We start from the raw sequence: 21,779 nt of genomic DNA on the forward strand, positions 1-21,779 counted from the left end.
GGAAGCAGACTTCCTGCTGAGCAGAGAGCCCGACTCGGGACTCGATCCCAGGACCCTGAGACCATGACCCGAGCCGAAGGCAGCGGCCTAACCCACTGAGCCACCCAGGCGCCCCGAATAGATGGTTTTCATTTCTATCTCCCTAATTATCAGAACCACAAAGAGCCAAAGCACTGAGGAGGTGACTCAAGCTAAGTAGATACCAATAGGCAAATGAAGAATTAGTGTTGTTCCTTTACCCAATCCAAACCTTCTAATACAAACCACCACCTCATTAATCAGATGATTGCTCTCACCTCCCACTGCCTCTCAATCTGCTCTTATTACTGATTCTCCATTCTTCATATACCAATGACAAGTCCAAATTACAAATCAAATCTTATCAACTTCCTGTTTAAAAAAATTATTTCACTGCTGTCCCATTGTAAGTGGAATAAAATTATTTCAGCACTTCCCCATTGTTAGTGGGAAAAAGATCACCTTGCAGGGCTTCCAGGGCCCTGCCCAATACTAGCATTTACCTCTTAGCCTCTTTTTACACACTTCACCTTGTTTCTAGATTCCACCCACACTGGTTTCTTAGGCTGTGGGAACCCACTCGTTTTTCTTGTCATCTCAGTAGTTATGCCCATGTTGTTCTCTTGCCTGGTCCATTCTTTACCCATCTCTTATATCTCAGCTTAAGTGTTCCTTCTCAAGAGACTGCCCCTCAACCTCAACCTAAAGGACATCAGTGTCTTGTACTTGACAGGTCACAAATTGTACTTTTGTGAATTAAGTACTCTTTGGCTACACAGACTGTAAACTCCAGTGAGGGTAGAGATTTTGTCTTCCATGTGCTTTTTTATCCCTAGCTCCTATTTACAGTATCTAGAAGGTGTACAGTGGAAACTTATGGAGTAAGTTAGGAAATTGAAAGAATATTAACAGCTTAGATTTAAGACTCAAACTGAGCTCATTCATACTGGCACTAGCTGACAATTAGGCTTGTAGTTGATAGTCAGCCTTACTAGTTACCAGAAGACAAATTTAATAACTTTTGGCAATTTATGTGGAGGGGCTTGAATTTACCCCTAATTAGCATTCTCTGGTTACCCTCTACAGGACCATCCCTTTCTGAGCATAACCATTAACAAAGTCCTACATGTGCTCATATATATGTATACAAAGTTCTTGCCAATTCTACTAGAGGTGTGCCCTTTCTTTAGCAACACTTTAATGAACTGTCTCATCCCTCCCATGCAATGACCAAATCCCCGGCTCAACAATGAGTTAATTCAACCATTCATCTCAACATTTCTCCTGACATACAAATCTGTCAACTGTGGCAAAGATAAATTCCCTATCTGAATCTAAATTTAGGACATCTGGGGGTGTCTTGATGGCTAAGCTGATAAAGTGTATGCTTTCAGCTCGTCATGGTCTCAGGGTCCTAGGATGGAGCTCTGCGTCGGGCCCCGTGCTAAGCAGTTAGTCTTTCTTCCTCTACTCCCCTCCCCAACACTCATCCATACTCTCACTCCCTCAAAATCTTCTCTTTTTTAAAGATTTTATTTATTTGATAGATAGCAAGAGCTGAACACAAACAGGGGGAGAGGGAGAAGCAGCCTTCCTGAGAAGCAGGAAGCCTGATACGGGGCTCGATCCCAATAAATAAATTTAGGCCATCTGTACAGGCCCCACAATCACCAGCATGCCAAAGAACTTGGCTGAGAATCTCTTCCTGTACGTGAACATCCCAATGAAAACTTAGATCTGCTCGTATACCACACTTCTTAAAACTCCTTGTTTTATGCCAGCTGAAAGGGTGGGAAATAGTCTGGAGCCAGTGCTACAATACCAGAAGTTCAGTTTGTTTTAAAAATCCACTAATTAAAAAGCTAATCCACCAAATGTAATGGAGTGGTCCCAGGACAGAATTAAAACTAGTTTTCCTATTAAGGCTGGACAATCAGTCAGGGCTTGTGAAGTGAGGAGACAATTCCATTTACACAGTTAGCCATTAAAAACTTCCTACAGGGATGCCTGGGTGGCTCAGTCGCTCAAGTGTCTGCCTTTGGGTCAGGTCATGATCCCAGGGTCTCAGGATGGAGCCCTGCTTCTCCCTTTCCCTCTACCCCTGGTTCATGGTCTCTTTTCTTTCACTCACACTCTCTCTCTCAAATAAATAAAAAAATCTTTAAAGAGCAACTTCCAAGAAAGTGAGACATTTTATATGCAAGCCAACTTGTGGGATATGGAGTTTGGGGGCAGGTGAGATGCTTCTAATCACTGATTGCAAACAGCTATCTTCTACAGTCAGCAATTAATAGCTATGAAAGATCAAACCTTCATGCCAGTGGTTAAAAAGAAATCTTTATTTTACAAAATTAAAAACATAAATAATATTTACAAGCATCTTAAATACCAGCTTATAATACTTGACATTTTTGAATCATGTGAAATTGAGTTTTCCATAAGCTTTTAAAATGTAAGAATATTCATCCACTTCAGTGAGTTACCAGTTTTCATATTTCAAAGGGGTTTTTGGTTTTTCTAAATTGTCCATACTGTAGTCATTCAAAAAACAATATAATGTACTTTTTAAATGACTAGTTTAAGGAGAAAAAAAAAATCACAGTCCTGAGCTTCCTACCCCAGTTGTGGGATATTACTCCAAGAGAACTCTAACCAAATTTCTTACTGCCCTGTTTACATGTACCACTATTAACTTTTCAAAGACTCACATTCCTGGTACTCACATAATCAGTCTCCCTAACTTCTCCTCAGGTTTGCCAAAAGGAAAAGCAGGGAGAACAAAGAGACGTGGAAAAATACAAAAGACCATCTGAAATCGCATTACTGAAAATATAAGAGTTATGGTCCAAAATTCTGATCTTAATTCGTTCAGGAACAAATATAGGATATTTTATTATATTAAGACTTAAAATGATTGCAAATGATAGACATGTGACAGCAAATCTCAGTGGCACAATGGAACACAAACTTAAAGACACATAAAGTGGTTAACTTAATACCCATTATCAATTCTGGAGTTCCTCATGAATAAAGGGTAAACAGATTCAGAAGAATTTTGTTTTTAATAAAAGTTTTCATTATCTGGTCTTCAAAATTTCAGCACTGAGTAATTCATTTCCACATAATAGCATATAATGAAAGACTAACAAAGTGTGAGGAAAGCAAGGACTAGAGAAAGGTTCAAAAAAAAAAAGAAGGAAAAGACATCTATAAACCAATTCACAAAACACCCATTTTGTTCCACTTTCCCTGGAAACCCTCAGCTCAGCTGAGAATCCCATCAAAAAGTCTTCATCCTCAGAGAGCAGCAAGACTTAAAAAAAAAAAAGGATGACAACAGATAAAGAGTTATATATATATTTTACTAGTCTTTCTGACTTGTCCTGGATATTTAAAAAGGTGTCAAATGAGCCATGGATGCTGGTGGCAGGAAGCAACTGGAGGCAGGCTTGGGGATGAGGAATAGGGAAGACTTGTTTACAAATTCAGAGTCAACTCCCCTCTTCTGGATCTAAAATAAAGACACCTTTTGTCTTCAATACAACAAAAGTCTTTCAACGCGGATGGTAAGTACAGTTTGCTCAAAAGAAGCGTTTTCTCTTGGGGAGGAAGGGAAGTACACAGTCAGCAGAGAAGCACCACTCTGGGATCAGGCCCGCCCTACAGAGCCTCGACACCATCACTGCTGCATGTTGTTGATGATAGCCAGAATGCTCATCTTCTCCTGGGCAGAGTCCACATCCTCATTCTGCTTCTGGGCCACTCCTGTGCCTAGGCCATAGAGCCGCCCACAGTATTTGGCATCATCAATACTGTCCTCAAAAAACAACTGTGGGATAGGACAGAGAACCCATGGTGAGAATCCCGCCAGGAGTTATGCCAAGTCTCAACACTACTACGTCAGCACCTCCCAGCCGTCTCCAAGCCCTGACGATCTACCCAACTAGGAAGTAACTTCATAAAGAAAGGCTCCAAGTCTCTCCTCTTACATAGTCTTTTCATGCTCCCTTCTTAATATATAGGCTCTCCTTTCTGAGCAGACTTCGACTCTCCAAGAGATCTTCTACTGCCAGGATCTGTGGGCTGCTGCCACTGTTTAGTACAACCATCTCCATCTCCTCCCTTCTCTTTAACAAGCAGTGCAGTGCTTAGGAGCTTGGGCTCTACACTCTGTGATCTTCCAACTCTCCTTCAGCCACAGTTCCCTATCTAGAAAATGGGCCAATAGGAGGCCTTTACAAGTGAGAGAGTGAATATTACACACTTTGGTAGGGTACCTCAACCCTGGCCCTACTGGGCAGAGCAATTCCTTGTTGGGGGTGGGGTGGGGGTGGTGGCATGAAGGGAGCTGTCCAGTGTACTGTAGTACTGAAGAATGTTTAGCAATGTCCCTGGCTGGTAATGGGCCGCCCCTCTGCTTCTCCAGACTGTGACAACCAAAAATGTCTCCAGCCATTGCCTAAGCAACCTCGGGGGAGCATGCCACCAGCTTTGTTCTTCTTTCTCAGGACTTCTATAGTTCCACACAAATTATAAGATCATTGTTCTACTTCTGTGAAAAATGCCACTGGAATTTTGATAGAGACTGCACCGAATCTGTAAGACTGCTTTGGGAAGTACAGACATTTTCTGAATATATATTCTTCCAGGGGCGCCTGGATGGCTCAGTTGGTTAAGCATCTGCTTTCAGCTCAGGTCATGATCCCAGGGTCCTGGGACTCCGCCCTACGTTGGGCTCCCTGCTCAGTCAGGAGTTTCCTTCTCCCCCTCTCTCTCTCAAATGGATAAAATCTTTTTTTTAAAAAAATGGATATTAATTCTTCCAATTCATGAACCCTAAGTATCTTTCCACTATTTGTGTCTTCTTCTGTTTCTTTCATCAATGCCTTATAATTTTCAGGTACAGGTCTTTTATCTTCTTGGTTAAAGTGGTTCCTAGGTACTTTATTGTTTTTGATGCAGTTGTAAATGGGATTCTTTCTTAACTTCTTTCTGACAGCTCATTATTAATATACAGAAACACAAGGTATTTGTATACTGATTTTGTATCTTGAAATTTTACTGAATTCATTTACTCTAAGAGCTTCTTGGTGGACTCTTTTGAGTTTTCTATATATAATATCATGCCATCTGAAAACAGTGAGTTTTACTTCCTCCGTTTTAATCTGGATCCCCTGTATTTCTTGTGCTTGCCTAATTACTCTGGCTAGGACTTCCAATACTATGTTGAATAAAAGTGGAAAGAATGGGCATGCTTGTGTTGTTCCTGATTTTAGAGGAAAACCTTTCAGCTTATCATGGAATATGCTGGTTGCAGACATTTGACAACTCACAGAACATAAGCATAAAATAAGTGAGTGTACAAATGTGCCCACATTAGAGAAATCAGAAGAAAAGCAAATTACAACAAGAATGAGAACTGCAAAGAACACCAAATATATGTCTAGGCTTGAATAAGCTGAGGGAGCCTCCACTTCAGGATAACTTTGCCTCCCAAACTGCATATAATATACTGAACATTAACAAACAAACAAAACAACTACTTTCAAAGTGATCAACTTCCATCAGAACTATAAATTTTCAACAAATCTCAGCCTACAAAGATAACCCACCTCCCTTACCTCTTTCATCCTGAAGAACGCCATTCCTGTCAGCAGCGAGTCTGAGCCTGCCTGGTGTTGCCTTCCAATTCTCTGCAAATCCAACTGATCAGCAACTTCCTGAAGACCACCCTGCAAATGTAAAGAAAACAGAGTATTTCAGACGCACCCCTCCTCTACTGAATCAACAAGTCCACTTTTTAGTTTAATTCTTTTGGTGATGACAAGTGGGAACAGGTCATTTACTAAGGCCTTACCCCAGCAATATCCCCTTTTTAACCCTCCAAAAAATACACTGTGTTATATTTCACTTTTCATTCCTTCCTTTTACATATCATTAATTTTATCAGACCTCTCCCCCATTTTAAAGTCCTAATGGCTATAAAACAAGATTGAGGAAATAGTAAATACCAATCCAATTCTAGACAGAAAATCTCTTATGTCAACAACTTACTAGGGTGCTGAGTTCTTGAACTATCTAGGGTTAAGAACCTCTGAGTCTGGTACACTACAGACCCTATCCCTAACAAACTACATACACACCTCATGCCACCAACTATTTCACTAGGTTTGTGAGCCCTACGTGACAAATGCCTCCCCCAGAATAAGAGAAGCAGAGGGCTCCCTTCATCCCCAGATTAAATACATTCACCACACAAATCCCTGTGCCAATCAGCTCTACATACACCCACTTCAGTACAATGCTGGCACCTAGAAGGCACTGAAGAATGCGTAAGGAGCAATAAATAATAATAGTAATTTAATTTCTAAAAATAGTGATAAAGCAAAATGACAAGCCTGTTTTGTCTTTTTTGTTGCTATTTATATTAAGAAAAATATTGTGTACCTTAAGATTTTTGCAGCTCTTCATCAGGTATTTCACATCATAAATGGATGGGAAAAAAAGGTTCAGAATATGAAAGAATTCATGTTCCTCTTCTGGCAAACGAGAATCCGTAAGTAACTTTACCATGTAGCCAAAATCATAGCCACTACAGAAGAGAATGAGGCAATGAGCTGAAAAAGCAGCAATTACCAGGCCCCCAAGTTCAACTGCTTTATTTCTCAAAACTTAATGGTGCTACCTTGTAACTTTCAGTTTTCCATAATCTATCCTACTGTAATCTGAACTTTCCCTCAAATACCAACAAACCAGACTAAGATGAGAGACTTACAAGAGAACCCAAGGGGTTACAAATGTGGGTTTTATTCATCATAAACTACAGGCCAGCCACTTACAGGACAAGAAAAAGATGATCAAGTGCTTTGATCCTCCCCACCCTCCATCCTTCCACCTGGAATGTACCTACTGATAGCCAGCCACATGACAGAGCCCAGTACTGTGTGAAACAAACCAGTATAAGCTCCAAAGTCTTTTTTGAAACACTGAAACATGGTTAAGTTACCATCTACTCCGTAACTGCCAATAGGTAGTTTAAAAAAAAAAAATAGCCAATAGAACTACAGCAATAACTTAAGAATGCAATTTCCTATTCCCAAAGCAAGGGAAATACACATTAACTGGGACTGACCTATGAAACGAAAGCCATTTGACGTTGTCACAGAGAACCACCCCTGATGTCATAAGCAGCTCTGCAAAGTGCAATGTGTCAATCCCTTCCTCTTCATGCTTCTGAAATTGCAGTCCAGAGTTAGCGAGGAGATCTATGGAATCCTGGGAGTACATGTCCTCTCTAAAAAAGAAGGTATTCACTTCTTAATCTAAGAGAAGTAGAGGGCAGCAATATTAACATCACCTTGTAATTACAGAATGAGTATTCTTGAAATGCTTTCATAATTTAGTAACAGATCAATTCATTCTTTCCAGTATTCCAGCAAGCATGCAAAGTAGATAATCTTATCTCTGTGGCTGATAGAAAAGTGAGACTTTCCCCCACAAAATAAATGTCTTAATTATAAAAGACCCACATTTCTCCCATTATTTATAGAAAAAGAGAATCAACCAATACAAAAATACTTAAAATACCAGAAAACTTTTTAAAATGTCCTTGTAATATTATATCATAGAAACAACTGCTAATAACTCAGTTTATATATCCCTGAAGGCTATTTTCTCTACATACACATACACAACTCCAGTCTTATATCTACATAGCACAGACCATCTTTCCAGACCAATGCTCAGAGATATACCACATCCTTTGCAACTCTGGCATAATATTCCCCTGCAAAGATACACCCATCAATTTAAACAGAGGAATATTCATAATACCACATATCACAACAGTAGGAAAATAAATTATGTAACTCCTTTCCCACTAGATTTCACTGTTATTTCACTTCTTCTTCACATAAACTTAGGACAGACAACTAGGAAAAGAAAAATGCAATCTTAATTTTTTTCCTATTAAATTAAAACCAGTGTTGAATCATTCTGTTTTCTTTCACCTAAAATAAGCATTGTTTTAAACACACACAGGACTGGGGAAAAAACGTAATTAAAGGAGAGATCCAGATCATCTCCCCAAATTATTCCTAAAACTGAAATCTCCAAAGCAGATGAACAATCAAAAAATTATTCCTGAGCTATCAAATGCTCCTGGTGCTGTTAAATAAAGCAGTAGTACTTGAGTACTGTGACCCAATCAGAATTACACTAAAACTACCTCATATAATTAGCAAAATGATAGTCTCCCCAAAATTCTCCCCTCAAAAAATTACATCTTCCCAGGGCACCTGAGTGGCTTTCAGTTAAGCATTCAACTTCTTATTTCGGCTCCAGCCATGATCTCAGGGTCTGAAATCAAGCCTGACATCAGACTATGCACTAACTCCAGACTCCCTCTATTCCTCCCCAATCCTCCCCCACACTCACAAGCACACTTTCTCATGTGCTCACTCTCTTAAAAAAAAAAAAAAAAAAAAAATTACATCGTCATCAAAAAATTAAAAACAGAACTACCAAATGATCCAGCAATCCCACTTCTGGGTCTATATCCCAGAAGAATGAAAAGCGCGGTCATGAATGCATTTGCACATCCGTGTTTATAGCAGCACTACTCCCAACAGTCAAGAGGTGGAAATAACTTAATGTCCATCAGTGAATGAACAGATAAAAATATGTGTTCTAGGGGGCCTGGGTGGGTCACTGGGTTAAGCCTCTGCATTCGCCTCGGGTCCTGGAATCAAGCCCTGCATTGGGCTCTCAGCTCAGTGGGGAGCCTGCTTCCCCCTCTCTCGGCCGCTGCTCTGCCTACTTGTGATATCTGTCTATCCAATAGTAAATAAAGTCTTAAAAAAAAATGTGGTCTACTATACAACAGAATATTATTCAGTCTTTGCTATAGTCTATGCCACAACATGGATGAACCTTAAAGATATCATGCTATGTGAAATACACCAGTCACAAAATGACAAGTATTTTATGTTTCCACTTATATGAGGGAGCTAAAATATTCAAATTCATAGAAACAGAAAGCAGTATGGTGTTTCATCAAGATCTGGGGAAGAAGAAAAAATTGTTTAATGGGTAGAGAGTGCCAGATTTGAAGATGAGAAAGTTCTGGGGGTCTGCTTCACAACAACGCAAACATACTTCAACACTACTGAAGTGTGGACTTAAAAACGGTTGAGATGGTAAATTTTGTGTTTTTTACCACCCTTTTAAAACATCAAAATTCCCTTCAGTTTCAATTACCCTTAATTAACATCAAGTCCTTATTTCCTTTTTTCTTCTATTATGAAAGATAATAATAATCCTGTTTTACACATAAGGAAACACATAAGGAAGGTAAAATTACTAACCCCAAATGACCCAGCTAAAAATGGCAGAACTGCAATTTATCTCCTAACTGGAGAATTAACTTTTTCATTTTGAAAAGACTTATTAAGTATGTATTTCACATACTAAACATTTACTCATTTAAAGTATACACTTCTGGGATATCTGGGTGGCTCAGTTAGTTAGGCATCTGCCTTCGGCTCAGGTCATGATCCCAGGTCCTAGCATCAAGCCCTGCATCGCGCTCCCTGCTCAGCGGAGAACCTGCTTCTCCCTCTACCTGCCCCTCTACCTATGATTTCTCTCTCTCTCTTTCTCCCTCTCTCTCTCTTTCTCCGATAAATAAATAAACCCTTTAAAAAAGAAAATCAAGTAGGGACACCTGGGTGGCTCAGTCCTTGAGCATCCGCCTTCGGCTCAAGTCATGATCCCAAGGTCCTGGGACTGAACAGGCTTCCCTGCTCATCGGAAAGCCTGCTTCTCCCTCTCCCCCTCTCCCTGCTTGTATTCACTTTCTTGCTTTCTCTGTCAAATAAAAAAAAATAAAATCTTAAAAAAATAAATATAAATAAATAAATAAATAACGTATGCACTTCAGGGTGTCTGGGAGGCAGTCAGTTAAATGACTGACTCTTGATTTCGGCTCAGGTCATGATCTCAGGGTCATGAGATGTGTCAGGTTCTACTCTCTACAGAGTCTGCTTGTGACTTTTTCCCTCTTCTGCTACCCCTCCACCCCCAACTCTATACTCTGTCTCTCAAATAAATCTTTTTTAAAAACTTAAAAAATAAAGTATGCAATTTAATCACCTTTAGTATTTTCAGAATTGTGCAACAACCACCACAGTCAATTATAAACCATTTCATCACCTCAAAAACAAAACCCATACCCATTATGCAATCAATCCCCAGTACCCCATAATCTCACCACCACCTACACCCTGGACAACCACTAAACCTATTCTAACTCTATCAGTTTGCCTATAAAAAGAACCCTATAATAAGTGGTTTTTTGTTTCTGGCTTCTTTTCCTTAGCATGTTTTCAAAGCACATCAATGTACAACATATATTACTACCTCTTTCCTTTTACTGTCCAAAAACATAATATGGATATACCATATTTATTTTATCCATTCATCAGATCACAGACATATGGACTGTTTCCACTTTGGGACCTTTATAAATAATGCTGTTATGAATACTCCCATACAAGTTTTTGTATAAAAGTGTGTTTTCATTTCTCTTGGGTATATGCCTAGAAGTGGAATTGCTGGATCACATGGTAACTCTACATTTAACCTTTTGATAAACTGCCTATTTTCCAAAGAGGCTACATCATTCATTCTACTTTCCCAACAGCAATATAACAAGGCTTTTAATTTCTCTACACCCTTACGAACATTTGTTGTGTCTTTTTTATTACAGCCATCTAATGGGTATAAAGTGGTATCTCACTGTAGTTTTGATTTGCATTTCCCTCATGACTAGTGATGGTGACCATCTTTTGATGGGTTTATTAGCCATATCTATATGTTCTTGGGAGAAATGTCTATTCAGATCTAATGCCCATTTTCAACTGGATTGCCTTTTTATTGTTGCCCTATAAGAGTTCTTTAAGGGACGCCTGGGTGGCTCAGTTGGTTAAGCAGCTGCCTTCGGCTCAGGTCATGATCCCAGCGTCCTGGGATTGAGTCCCATATCGGGCTCCTTACTCCGCAGGGAGCCTGCTTCTCCCTCTGACTCTGCCTTCCACTCTGTCTGCCTGTGCTCGCTCTCACTCTCTCTCTCTCACAAATAAATAAATAAAATCTTTAAAAAAAAAAAAAAAAAAAAAAGAGTTCTTTAAGAGGGACTTTACTTTCTGAGATTCCTTATTCCATTGTCTACCTGACTGCTGTGTCCAATCCTTACTTGGTTTCAATGGTAATAAAACTTCATATTAATAAAAAGTCAGAAATCACAGTCTGCACAAATGTGGTAGATCTAAGAATAAACACTGAGAAATGTTTCAGACACTTACGTAAGGTTAAATTTGAAGTTGAACTGCCAAGTGTTGATTCCAGAAGGATATTCTCCCTTTTCATTTGTGAATGTAAGGCCCAGCTGGATAATTTTTAGAAGGTCAACATTACACCGTAAAAGCTGATACTGGTAATCTATGGAACTACGAAATTCACCAATTGGTCGTACCACAACACCTGGAAATTCTGTGTCCTAGAAAAGTAAAAGGTCTCTCATCATAAGGTTTCACAAAAGGATGCTGAGAATTGGTAATTCATAAATAAAAATTTTATCTTAATTTATAAAAGTTATGTGACAAGACCCAAGCTTGGGCACAAGTATTAAAATACTAATCTCATTGATACCTACACAAGGAGTACTAGAATCATTAAGTTTTGGGCAGCAAATTGGAAATTCTAGGCAGGATGTGAGTAAGAACAAATGATAACTATAGATTAAGAACATTCTATATTCATATACAGTGAATTTTTAAAAGTTTAGGTTTAGGGATGCCTGTGTGGCTCAGTACGTTAAACCGCTGCCTTCAGCTAACGTCATGATCTCAGGGTCCTGGGATCAAGCCCCAGTTCAGGCTCTCTGCTCAGCGGGGAGCCTGCTTCTCTCTCATGCTCCCTCTGTGCACTCACTCCCTCTCTAATAAATAAATAAAATCTTAAAAAAAAAAAAAAAGTTTTGTTTGAGAACATGTATAAATAAAAATACAAATATAGGGAAAGGAAATAGCTATTCAGAAGAAAACAATAGCTACATTTACCGTGAGTAAAAAGCCTGGAACAAGATCACAGACAGTTTTAAATATGAGGCTAAAGACTTACTGCTTATGAGTAATGCAGATTAGAGCAAACTAGACAGTACATGCCTCCTCTAGAAGAGGCCCTCAATATCACCATGACACACATCTGCCTCTCCAGCCACTCAAAAACACAGAAGAATGTGGATCCTGTAATGCCAGATCTTCCCATTTTTTTCCAGAGATGTCAGAAATCTGGACTTTAAAAGAGATCTCTTAATTATTAAATGGTGATAGTTAATTTTTAAAAACCATTTTTAAACACTGTCAAATTCACCCTATCTGCAGGACAGGACAGACCTGCCCTATGGACTGACATAACTTCTGCCTTAAAAACAATGAAACACAAAGTAACATTACAAAAAAAAAACCCTAAGATATTATAGGTTACATCCCTCTCAGACACACTGGCTACCATGTTTTATAAAAGCATCACAACCTTCCACCAAGTTTAATTTACCATGGGTTAGTATTATCCTTTCTTTCAAAATCTCACATTGAACATTCCCTAAGTCCATAGTAGAAGGTGAGTCAAACAGAGCAGAGCTCTTTACCATAGCAATATAACTGTAACTGAGCACAATTTCTCGGATCTTCCTCATCTCTTCTTCTAGATTGCTGGCCCAGACTTCACAGATAACTTGGCTATTCTCCACAAGTGCTGCAGGCATCTTGAAGAAACTTGGTAAGTCACTTTCAGCTGACTCTGTAAGAGGGTAAGCCGTTGGTTGATCTGATCTAGATTCAAAAACATATTTTGAAATCACACAAATTTCACTGGGATAATGTCAACAAAACAAAGATTTAAAAAAAAAATCACTTCATCAGTTTAAGCTAAAACATTAAGACAATTTACATTCATTCTTCAGTTTATAAGGTGGGAAAATTTGCCTTTGTCAAGACAAAGACACACAGACACACACACACACACACATTTCTTTAACCCAAAGAAACTACAATTAAGAAATCTGAAGAAACTGGGGTGCCTGCCTGGCTCAGTTGGTATAGCATGTGACTCGTGATCTCAGGGTTATAAGTTTCAGACCCATGCTGGATGTAGAGATTACTTAAAAATAAAATCTTTTAAAAAAAGGAAAGAAATAAATCTGAAGAAACTTTTGCCCAAGCTGCCCTTTAGCACAGAAGTGAAACCACTACCTTAAATCAGTATTTGAGTCCTTTTCAGACTATCTAAAGATTAAAATAGGCCCTAAACTCTCACATGTAAGTGTTAACAACTACATTGTGAATATGGTCATGGGACTCCTCCCTCTGCCCCTGATAAAAGGGGAAATTCTTTTTCTCCACAATCCAAAAGTCATATATAAACTAAAGACAATTAAGTAACTTAATATAGTGCCTCTTTAGATCTGTGCAAATAGATCATGAAGTGAGGGATTTAAGTGGTAAAAACCAACCCCACTTGCTAATTTGAAACTTTAACCACCAGAATGAAAGAATTGGAATTATTAGTGTCTACTTTTAAACACATAATAATAGAAAGAAACTAAGCCATTCAACAAAAGGAATAGAGAAGATGGCAAGTATAAATAATTCAACTAGAAAGCATAATATGAGTTTAGTGCATATTCTGGGAGGAAACTATGGAGGGGCACAGTATTCTGCAAGATAAAACTCAACATGATTCAGCTTCAGAGTAATGCTGTTATTATAATAATGAGATGCTTAGTTACAAAAAGACCAAAAGGAGCTTATCATAATGGCCTTTATTTATAAAGGTGACCCCACCACATGCACCCTCAACGTAAGAGTGGGCTCCAGTACACAGATATATATTCAAAGGAAAATTCCTAGAAATAGTAAAATGAATCTTTGCTTCCTACTTTCAAGACAGGCAGATGCCAATGATAAGAATCTAGATCAAAACAAAACTGTCATCCTCAAATGTCATCATTTCTCTGAGAAAATTCTGAGAAACTGATCTTTTGGTTTGTCAGCAACCCTGAAAGATCCCATTTATTTAAGTACCCAACACTTTAACAGATGTTTCTCTAGAATTATAATATACTGACTATAATTACTCTGAAACTTAAGGAGACAGTGGTTAAATTCCTAACAAATATGGTGGATACTTCTCAAAAACAGAATCCATTTCTTCTCATTTCAGTCCTGTACATGATGGCCATGAATTAAAGGCTTGCAAATGAATAAAAACATCCAACAAGGGCAAAAGTTCAAACTGGGTATGGAATAAATCCCACGATATAATCATAATTAAGAAAATGTTAGGACTCTGATTAGATTATAAACTGTGTTTAAGATTTTCCCCTGCAAGAGGGCACAAAGCCATTTCTATGCCCATTAATGTTAAATCAGTACCACTCCACTTCCTTATTTTTCTAACTTAAACAATGCATTTCCTTTTTGGTGTCATTTCAAGCACTATCATAAACTACTTTAGAGGAAGTGGGTATGACTGTGAAGACATTTCCATAAAAGCAAAGCACCAAAAAGGACCCAAGCAAAAAAATGCCTTAGGTCTCAAAGCAGAAAAAAGCAGGCTTATAAAGAAGACAATTGGGTATTTACACTAAATTCTTAGAACCAGGCTCCCTAGTAAAGCAGCTCTTAAGGTTATGTCAAAAGAACTCAGGAAATATCCTGAAGAGGCTCCCTCTGGTCGAAGAAAGATATATAAAAGATAAACATATATAAAAGATTATAGGGGGGCCTGGGTGGCTCAGTGGGTTAAAGCCTCTGTCTTCGGCTCAGGTCATGATCCCAGAGTCCTGGGATCAGGCCCCACATCGGGTTCTCTGCTCAGCAGGGAGCCTGCTTCCCTCTCTCTCTCTGCCTGCCTCTCTGTCTACTTGCGATCTCTGTCAAATAAATAAATAAAATCTTAAAAAAAAAAAAAAAGATTATAATAAACACCATTATGAATAGTTACTACAATCAATGTCTTCAAACTATGAACTCATGGATTTTTTTTAAGATTTTATTTATTTATTTTAAGATTTTTAATTTATTTATTTGACAGAGAGAGAAATCCTAAAGGAAAGTTTCCTTTAATAGAAGTTATAAAGCGGGGCGCCTGGGTGGCTCAGTGGTTTGGGCTGCTGCCTTCGGCTTGGGTCATGATCTCAGGGTCCTGGGATTGAGCCCCGCATCGGGCTCTCTGCTCCGCAGGAAGCCTGCTTCTCTCTCTCTCTCTCTCTCTCTCTCTCTCTCTCTCTCTCTCTCTGCCTGCCTCTCTGCCTACTTGTGATCTCTGTCTGTCAAATAAATAAATAAAATCTTTAAAAAAAAAAAAATAGAAGTTATAAAGCTAACGAATACAGAATGATAGATTATCAGTTTTGCGGATCCTGAAGAATTCACAGATCTGGGCAATAATCATAATGGCATCCATATGGAATATTCAGAAAAGGGAAATCTATAAAAGCAGAAAGTAGACTATAGCAATGGAATGGGAACAGACATTAACCGTAAATGGCATGAGGTGATCTTACCGAGGTGAGGGAAAGGTTACCAAACTCAACTACCTGATTACTGCACAACTCCATAAATCTACTAAAAATCTCTGTACTCTAGTTTTACAGTACTTAAATTATACTTCAATAAAGTTGTTAAAATATCACAATGGCTGTAATAACCACAGAAAGAGACAACTAGGTATTATGCGCCTCCTGACAGAACACCTCACCACTATGAATTACATGGGTCAAAAAAAAAAAATCTAACTTGAGGGGTGCCTGGTTGGCTCAGTCAGTTAAGTGTTCCACTCTTGATTTCGGCTCAGGTCATGATCTCAGGGTCCTGGCATCCAACCCTGCAGCAGGCTCTGTGCTCATCAGGAATTCTACTTGGGATTCTCTGCCTTTCCCTCTGTTCTCACTCGCTCCCCTGCCTCATGCCCCATGTGCTCATACTATCTCTCTAAAATAAATAAAATATTTTAAAAAAAAATCTAACTTGAATCTGATCAAACCTCTAGACCAATTTACAGGAAATAAAGAGGACAGAGGAACATGTTAAATGACACAATAGGAAGGCAATCATCAAAATCCAGAAACTACTGTGGGAAACTACAGGAAAACCCAGCTTCTTCAACAACTGCAAGAAATAAAAATAAAAGACTCTCAATAGACTTATCAATCAATCAAAATTTACAGACCCTAAATAGATCTTTAAACTGTTAGAATTTTTTTAAAAAAGTGACATTTTCAAGACAAAAGTCTGAACAATGGCTGATTTTGGTTTATTGGATGGGTTTTGCTTTTTTTTTGGTGTTACATTATCATGGGTTTTTTAAAAAAGAGTCCTTATCTTTTAGAGATAATGTGACACGGATATAGGTGGGCAAGATATGAAATGTGGAGTTCTATTTCAAAATTAACAATGGAGAAAACTTACAACTTTGTACAGTTCCTTCCTCTACATTTTACAGATAAGTGAAATTCAGAGACATAAGTTTTTTTTTTTTTTTTTAAGATTTTTATTTATTTGACAGAGACAGTGAGAGAAGGAACACAAGCAGGAGAATGAAAAAGAGAGAAGCAGCCTTCCCACTGAGCAGAGTCCCATCCAGGGCTTGATCCCAGAACTCTGGGACCATGTCCTGAGCCAAAGGCAGAGACTTAAAGAACAAGCCATCATCCAGGAGCCCCAGAGACATTAATTTGAAAAGGCACTATCATGACTCCATTTCCAAGAAAAATTTTTTAAAAAGCTAAGCAAGGGGTGCCTGGGTGGCTCAGTGAGTTAAAGCCTCTCCTTCGGCTGGGGTCATGATCCCAGGGTCCTGGGATTGAGCTGCGCATGGGGCTCTCTGCTCAGCCCCTCTCTGTCAATACCTGCCTCTCTGCCTACTTGTGATCTCTGTCTGTCAAATAAATAAATAAAATCTTAAAATATGTGTGTGTATATATATATATATATATACATATAAAATATGTACATGTACATATAAAATATATACATATTTTATATACATATTTTATATATGTATATATAAATGCATGTGTGTGTATATACATATAAAATATATATTAAAAAAAAAAAAAAACTGGGGCACCTGGGTGGCTCAGTGGGTTAGGCCTCTGCCTTCAGCTCAGGTCATGATCTCAGGGTCCTGGGATCAAGTCACATGTTGGGCTCTTTGCTTGGCAGGGAACCTGCTTCCCCCTGTCTCTGCCTACTTGTGATCTCTCTCTCTTGTCAAATAAATGAATAAAATCTAAAAAAATAAATAATAAAATAAATAAATAAATAAATAAACTAAGCCATGGGTGCCTGGGTGGCTCAACCAGTTGGGCGTCTGCCTTTGGCTCAGGTCCTGATCCCAAAGTCCTGGGATCAAGCACCATACTGTCATCTGTCGCTGCTCAGCAAGGAGTTGGCTTCTCCCTCTCCCTCTCCCCCTCTTGCAGCTTGTGCACTCTCTCTCTCCTAAATAAAACCTTAAAAAAACAAAAATCTAAGCTACTTTCAAAAAGCTAACCCTTGTTACACGTATGTGATAAATATGGAACACAAGTACAGACCACTGGCAATATGTAAGACATCCTCACACCAAACCCTCATCTAGGAAAATTGTCAGGAAATTGCTTGCAATTTCAAAATGTAGTGCCACTCAAAAATTAAAAAGGAATCACATTATGCACATTTAGCTTAGCATAAACTACTAAATATGCTAGGCAAAAAGGAGAGAAATAATAAATGATACCAGTTTTGCCTGCCACTTTCCACTCAGTGAGCACATGCTCCAGAAAATCACAAACACACTGTTCTCCTTAGTTATTCTTTCTCCTTTTAAGCCTCTTAGTGCCAGCTGCACACAGTACACTTCACAATACGAAGGGACTACCCCATTCAAATATGTTTATGTGTACAATAAAGCCCCTAAAGGAAAGCTAATTAATTACCTGAGTTGCAACCAGAGAAACAGTAACAAGTTTGAAAGTTGAAAGAAACACTGTGCTAGAATTACTGAGAAACAGAATGTCTATCTATAACTTTAAACCTTCCTAAGGAATTTTTAAGGATAACTATGATCACATGCAAAGTTTCCCTCACAGGCTGACATTAAACCTTGACTCCCACTTGAGTTACTCCACTCTATGACAATCTGACTACCACACCAGCTACTCCTCTATATGAAAGCAAAAAACAAGTACTGATACCCATACTGGAGGAGTTACTCCACTGTATGAAAATCTGACTACCACACGAGCTACCCTACCTCCACTCCATATGAAAGCAAAAAACAAGCACTGATACCTGCTGTTTCGACTGTTCAAGAAGAAAAGATCACACACAGGAATTACTAAGGTCCCTGCCTTGTGCTGATCTGCAGTAAAATCTGTGCAGATCGCTCTTGCTAACCTATAGTGTAAACTCCAAAACAAAGCTCCTATTTACCCAGGAAAGCTCTAAAGTGCAACGACGAATAAAGCCAACTGAAAACCTTCTCTGCAAGCAATCCAGAGTACCAGGTCTTGCTTAGGAAAAGAAAGTTGGGGTTTTCCGGGTTTTTTTTTTTTTAAGTTTAAGCCTAAGGATGCAAGGAGACAACATCACTTCCCCATTCCGAGAACTGAACAAAGGCTTTGCCGCGCAATGATAAAATGGAAAAGGAAGTAGGAGCAAGTTAGAAGAAATGGCACAGCAGCTTGAAAGAGGGTCCTCTCTATACATCGTCGCGGCTGCCCTCGCCGTCCTCCATCACTCCCGCCCCCAAAACAGTGTCCGAGCACAACTACCATAGACTGAACCGCAGTTCAACCAGTTCTTTAAAACCAACCATGCGGTCCAGGCCTCCAGAGCAATAACTACGGTTCATAAACACAGAACGGCAAGGAAAAGTTGTGGGGCCAAAAGAACCGAGAAGCGAGAGGCCCGGAAGGATCCAAATTCAGGTCCTCCTCCTTACACAGCCTCCTATCATCATTCTCTTCCCGTTCTCGATCACCCTTCCTCTCCAAACACTCATCCCGCCCCTTCCCTTGTAGCCACCTTTATTTCCCCTGAAGAAAAGACATTACAATTGTAGGCTTTCAGGTCAGAAAGACCTACATTCGAACCCATGCCACCAACTAGCTACGTGGCTTTGCATAAGTTACTTAAGCCCTCCGGTGCCTCAGTTTTCCTATCTTGTAAAATGGGTTCAATAACATACACCTCGGAGAACTGTAGTGGAGGATAAAAAAATGAAGCATATAAAGTGCTTTGTATAAAGTCCTGGCACATAACACTAGAATATTATTACTGTGTGCTAGTGATTGGTATTATTACCACTATTCGATGGGCCTCTTTCTCTTCTTACACCCCCTTCCCCTCACTTACGCCCCCATTCCCCTTCTTCCCACAGGTCCCCGATGGCCTCCTACACTCTCATCTCACGCTCCTCTCCGGTAAGCGCAAGCCCGCTTACCCTGAGTAGCTGGGCCCGCAAAGCGCAGGCTTGCGGGCTGGCGGGTAGAGTCCCCCGGGAGCGGCGGCAGCGGCGGCGGCGGCAGCGGCAGCGGCCCCTGACCCGGCGCTCTTTTCCTGCCCCGGATCTGCTCCGGGAATCGAGCGGGCCAGCGAGATGGGCGCCCTCGTGCCCAGAGCGGCCTTACGCACTACCCACCTAAAAACCTGGCCGAACCACTCTACCCATTGGATCCTCCCGACTCGCCTGCTCCTTTAACGTCACTCCAGACACGCGCGCGCGCGCGCGCACCTGGTCAAGCCTGCTCCACCCCTTTTGCGCGCCCCGGAGACTCTGTGCGTGTTCAACCAACCCGAGCTCGCGGGAGAAACGCGCAGGCGCAAAACCAAGAGGGCGCCCGGAAAGCAGAGAGGCGGGGCGGCCTCGCCAGACGCAAGCGGAACGCGACCGGTGCTCGGCTCAGTTCAGTTCGCAACAACACACTGTTTCGGTTCTCCTTCCGCGCGCCCAAAGGAGGGGCGTGGCCTAGAACAAGCCCCCGCTTGGGGGCGTGGTCGAGACCCAATGGCCGAGGATGGGGCGTGGAACTTCAGACCAAATCCCTCAAACTGTAACGTCCTCGCCACCCTGCTTTGATGGGCCGTTAAAGTCGTTGACGGGAGAGGATCCTCACCCCCTTCCCTGTACTAATGCAGCTCCCTGGACCCCTCACTTACAAAACGTTTATCTCTCGGCTTCCTTTCTGGCAGACAATTGGTTGGGGGTGGGGCAGCACCCCAAACCGAGTCTGGGTGACGTCCGGCGAGGCCCGCCTCCCTCCTGTCTGCCTCACAGAGAAGGCGAGCAGCGTTACCACAGCAACCGGCCCGCCGGGGCCTGCTCGACTTACAAAGAAGACGCGGCCTCGGGTGGGGAAGGAGCCCGGCCTCTGAGGAGCTCGGGGGCGGCGGGCGCTAGGAAGGCGCTGCACGTTTTCCTTGCGAGAGCCCTGGGCTTGGGCTGGGCTTAGGAGCCCCTAGAGCCTCCATCCGTTCCCGCGATCCTCTGAATCCTGCGTGGACAGAGGGCGGTTTGCCAGCGCCTGGCCTCGGCAGCATTTGAGCCGGGCAGCCTCGGCCGCAGCCGGGCCTCGCGTTGTCCCGCAGTGGCGAAGAGGACAAAGCACTGACTTCCCGCACGCAGCTCTCTATCCTCTCCCGCGAGAGCGCCACGCTGTCTGCGACTGGTGCGGGTCGGCCCAAAGCAGCGGTCTAGCCATACCCTAGGTGCCTTCGCTTGAAGGGGGCTGTTGGTAGCTGGATAGCAAATATCCAAGCTACTAGACCTCCTTGTTTTTAAACGTTGCCTCCTAAGGGGATTTTGAAAAATCCTGCCTCCATTTCCAAGGCTGGAGGCAGAGCAGGCCTTCAGTGGCAATTTCACGGGATTCCCAATATTTATCCTCTGGGGAGATGAACTCCCACCTCCCCTCCCCAGAGTAGAGCATCAGGTGCAGTTTCTGAACCCCACTCTCCTTCTCCCCTCCAGTGTCTGTCTGGTGTGGTTTTGGAAAGCAGGTGAGATTGGGGGGGCGGGGGGTGGAGTCCGAAGCCCAGGACCAAGACATCTTTCGTGGGTGCAAAATGCTGGTTCATTTAAAACACAGGGACAAATTGCGCAAACAGAGCTGCTGCACTGGGGTTATGAGGGGTGCCTGATTATATACGATGGGGTTGGGGGAGTAAGGAACAGGAAGGTTTCAAAAGAACTTTCTGAAGGAGACCTACAGGATACGGAAGGCCTTGCCATTGTCAAGTTGTTTGTTGTCCCGTGTAGCAAGGCATTAACATTAAGATAGTTGGGAGATTCCCGGAAGAATGTCACACAATTCCCACCCCAGAGTCTGGTTGAGGGAGAGGTTGCAGGTGTCAGCCTTAGCTTTGTCTTTAACCAGCCTTCAGCTCCCGCATCGAGTCTGCTTATCTGTAACCCAGGGATGTAACTATCTCATAAGGTTGTTGTATTAATAAATGGAAAAATCACACCGCACTGAGCGTGTCAGTCTACTCAATAAACAATCGTTTCTGGCCTGTCTCTGTTGCTATCACAAAGATCTTTGTTGTTTATTAGCTTTGGTGCAGGCTCAACAATCAGTCCATTGAGCAATACAGGCATGAAGAAAGCAGGCAAAACACTCCCACACCCCACCCGTCTCCTGGGTTTCTAGTGTC

General features: G+C 41.1%; 1 protein-coding gene across 5 annotated transcripts; it reads right to left on the reverse strand.

Annotated features, from left to right (window-relative positions):
• Positions 1-2,333: 2,333 nt before the first annotated feature.
• Positions 2,334-21,558, reverse strand: CNOT8 (CCR4-NOT transcription complex subunit 8). 5 transcript variants are annotated; one of them, XM_082725131.1, is made up of 7 exons: positions 20,459-21,558; positions 12,728-12,911; positions 11,382-11,575; positions 7,151-7,312; positions 6,466-6,610; positions 5,640-5,750; positions 2,334-3,847 (listed from the first exon to the last, which is right to left on the reverse strand). In XM_082725131.1, the coding sequence occupies exons 2-7, from the start codon at positions 12,842-12,844 to the stop codon at positions 3,698-3,700; spliced, it is 879 nt and encodes a 292-aa protein (XP_082581257.1). In that variant the 5' UTR covers positions 12,845-12,911; positions 20,459-21,558; the 3' UTR covers positions 2,334-3,697. The 5 variants fall into 5 exon arrangements, with proteins under 5 accessions (XP_082581257.1, XP_082581256.1, XP_082581258.1 ...); XM_082725130.1 differs by having other exon boundaries at positions 20,286-21,558; XM_082725132.1 differs by lacking the exon at positions 20,459-21,558 and adding an exon at positions 19,922-20,043.
• Positions 21,559-21,779: the final 221 nt, after the last annotated feature.

Source organism: Mustela nivalis (genome assembly GCF_964662115.1).
Source record: "Mustela nivalis genome assembly, chromosome: 3".
In the NCBI taxonomy this organism is placed as follows: Eukaryota; Metazoa; Chordata; class Mammalia; order Carnivora; family Mustelidae; genus Mustela; species Mustela nivalis.